This window comes from Trichoplax adhaerens, genomic scaffold (assembly GCF_000150275.1).
Source record: "Trichoplax adhaerens TRIADscaffold_33 genomic scaffold, whole genome shotgun sequence".
Lineage (NCBI taxonomy): Eukaryota > Metazoa > Placozoa > Uniplacotomia > Trichoplacea > Trichoplacidae > Trichoplax > Trichoplax adhaerens.
This window is the reverse complement of record NW_002060973.1, coordinates 550,758-553,957: the sequence shown is the minus strand read 5'-3', so window position 1 is coordinate 553,957 and position 3,200 is coordinate 550,758. Positions and strand designations below refer to the sequence as shown.

At 29.8% G+C, this 3,200-nt stretch overlaps 1 protein-coding gene across 1 annotated transcript; it reads right to left on the bottom strand.

The window, feature by feature from the left end:
* Positions 1-278: 278 nt before the first annotated feature.
* Positions 279-2,853, bottom strand: TRIADDRAFT_62029 (uncharacterized protein; the record flags this gene model as incomplete). The annotated part of the gene is made up of 7 exons (XM_002117938.1): positions 279-336; positions 372-443; positions 895-972; positions 1,288-1,362; positions 1,501-1,626; positions 2,519-2,605; positions 2,735-2,853. 7 exons carry the CDS (start codon positions 2,851-2,853, stop codon positions 279-281), a joined length of 615 nt encoding a protein of 204 aa, XP_002117974.1.
* Positions 2,854-3,200: the final 347 nt, after the last annotated feature.

The window sequence follows — 3,200 nt, the reverse complement described above, 5'->3', positions numbered from 1 at the left end:
CAATTTATTTATTCTTGCTAATTTTTCTAAGAAATGAAATACTTACAGTAGTTGTAATTTGAAAAGTGTCCTGAAACATCTACTTTTCAAAATTCTTATTTTGTTGAAATCCAAATATCTAAAATTTACATTTCATATAGTAGTAAGTTAAACTTGAAGAATAATAAAAAATGCAGAAAATATCACTTTATTCAAAGTCAAACTTAACAATTTCTGTAAGTTAGGAGCAATTCCGAGTACGTTTGACCTTCCGCAAATGTTGGAGAGTGTGTTCTGATTCAAGTTCCTACGTAAATTCCGCATAATACTGAACGTGTAAGAAATATACTTTCGCATCTTCATGTATAATTAAAGACGAATTTTATACATACATTATTTTCAGTGCATTAAATTGGACGTTATTAGGATTAGTTACTTCGGCTATTGCATTATGAGCCAAATGTCTGCAGAAGTTTTTATTAATGTAATATATCATTGATATAAGTACATTTTGCTACATTACAAAAATACGTTTCACATAATGAAAGCGATACTCAATAATTGATTATTTGAAAAACTCTTTTCTATTAAATGGCATTGAAAGAAAGCAAGAAAATATTGAAAATATTATTGATATTTTTATGATAGTCCTACTACTACTTTTAAAGTTCATAACTTATCACATAAATCGACCATTCATACATGTAGCTACATTTAAACGCCTTATCTTAAAGTATCGGTAAAATGCAAATCTTGGGAAAAACTTCGGCCTTTCAGTAACAGTTTCAAACACATAGTAATACAGTATTCAAACTATCTCATCATCAGTCAAGAGTTCAGTACAATTTTATACTCTATCCAATTTGTTACAATCATTAAAAGATGAATATTTAAACAGTTTCAAAGTTAACTCACAGTTCTTGTAAGTTCTTTTCACTATCACGAAATATAGCGGAGGCATCAAAATGTTTTATGGCGTTATTATTGAGATTCCTATTATAAGATATCGAAAGAAAAAATAAAGATAACGATCCAGTACATTGCTATCCCGTAATATTTAATACGATAGTTCTTACAATATTTTAAAAAACTGAACTACAACCGTATAATCCATTTCTCGATTATTTAGTTTAATTTGAAAAGCTGCGCTTATTCACTGCCTTCAAACATGTTGGGAATTAAACAAGGCGAGCTAATTAATAGTAGTCGAGAAAGCTGAATAGTTCTATTTCTATTAATCGCCTCGTAGGATAATTAATATTTTAATTTGGGTTTGGTCAACTCTAGCAATTATGTGAAACGACTTACAGGACTCTTAAAAATCCACGTAGATGAACAAATATATTGGATGGGATTTCTGTTAATTTGCTGTAGCTCAAGTCACTGCGCCAAATAAATAAAATGAATCCAGAAAATAAAAGCAGCAAGAAAATTATGTTAGTATAAAACATAGGAATGTTTTCGTTGCTTCACTGACATATCTACATTTATGATAAAATAAATTTTAGCTTCTAGACTTACATGGAGTAAATAAAACACTTAGCATCGTCATTAGGCCCAATTGGCGATACACAGTAATTAGTGATATAAAATCCTCTTATGATTTCTTTAATAGCAGATAGCGATAAGTTGTTGTGGCCAATAGACCTATGGATTTATTAATAAACTAGTAATCTAGCTTAAAGTTAACGGTTTAGTTAGTCCGTCGTTTTATATTTTTCAAAGTTCCAATAAGGAACGCAGTCAAACTACCAAATGTGAACATTTAATTATAATTTACGTTTATGCAATGTTTTATTACAATAGCTTAGAGATATTTGATTACATTGATTATAATTATTTATGATTGGACAAGTCGTAAAAACCACCGTAATTCGGCTTTAGAAGCTTCATCGGTTATTGTTCAATGAATAACGTAATTTACACTCAAACGAAAGCTATTTTGTACATTTTAGTAGAGCGCTAGTGGTTCCAGGTATGAACTACAACTCGATAGTGTAACTGCATATCTGATGTATGTGGAAGTTTTTCTTATTAGTGGTGAAGCCAGTCCAACGATAGAGTGTTAAATTACTTATTAATCTTCAAATTAAAGAAGGAATTGTAAAAGGCATTGAAGTAGAGATCTGTCGATATTTCTTCATGTGTTAGTAAAAATTTAAATGTAAATGCGATACATTGTATTAGTTATGGTGAGTATACTGAAATGCTTAAGGTTGTCAGCGGCATTGAAATACATAGCTGCGGATATTTCTCGTTAAGTTTGTATGCATTTGACACTAATGAGAAATATAAGTTAGGTAAATATACTGAAATAGTGATAGCACTTACAATATTCTAAGGAAAATATTCCATTTCATAAATAAAGGTGATATGGACGTAATATTGTTGCCGGCTAATAGTCTAGTTATTGAATTCAACGTAAAATTAAGATGCAAGCTTTATAGCTTCAAATCAACAGGCTACGTAAATACTCAGTATTTTAAATAAGGATCTTCGAGACTCATAGTATTATTTTCAGACGTTTTAAAATACTTACAGGGTAGGTGGTAACTTTGCCAATTTCATTAAAACTTCCTTATAAATATTAATGCCATTCGATACAAGATTATTATAGCTTATATCCCTTTAAATTGATATACGAAAAGTACTATTTCAAATTTTGTATCGAAAGAACGAAGACAGAAGTGGAATCAAAAAATTCATAACAACGGCGCTTAAGGCAAGTAATAAACATAAAATTCTAATTGCTTACAAGCTGTCTTTTATGCTGGAGAAAATTTCGCTACAACTTGGCGAGAAACCGGATATATTATTATGGTTTACACTCCTAAGTGACATAGAAAATGATAAAATCACTTCAGAACTATCCATTGCATAAATAACCACGTTAAGTGTGAACAAACAAAACTGATTAATAATTAGCAAATCTCATCTCCAAAAGTATCGGCTTACAGCTATCGATATCATTCTAATATAACTTACAATTCTTGAATGGTTTTGTAAATTGAATTGCACGACAAGACAGAAATTTTGTTATAATTAATCGATCTGAGAAGTAGAAAAAAAATTTTAAATAGTATACTTGAAGAAAATTGCAACTATTGCTTCAGATAATAATATATACTAATCACAGCTAGCATTCTTATATTCGCACATAATGAAATAATGACTTACAGTTTACGTATGCTAATTAAGTTCGTGAAGCTGCCGTTGCTAAT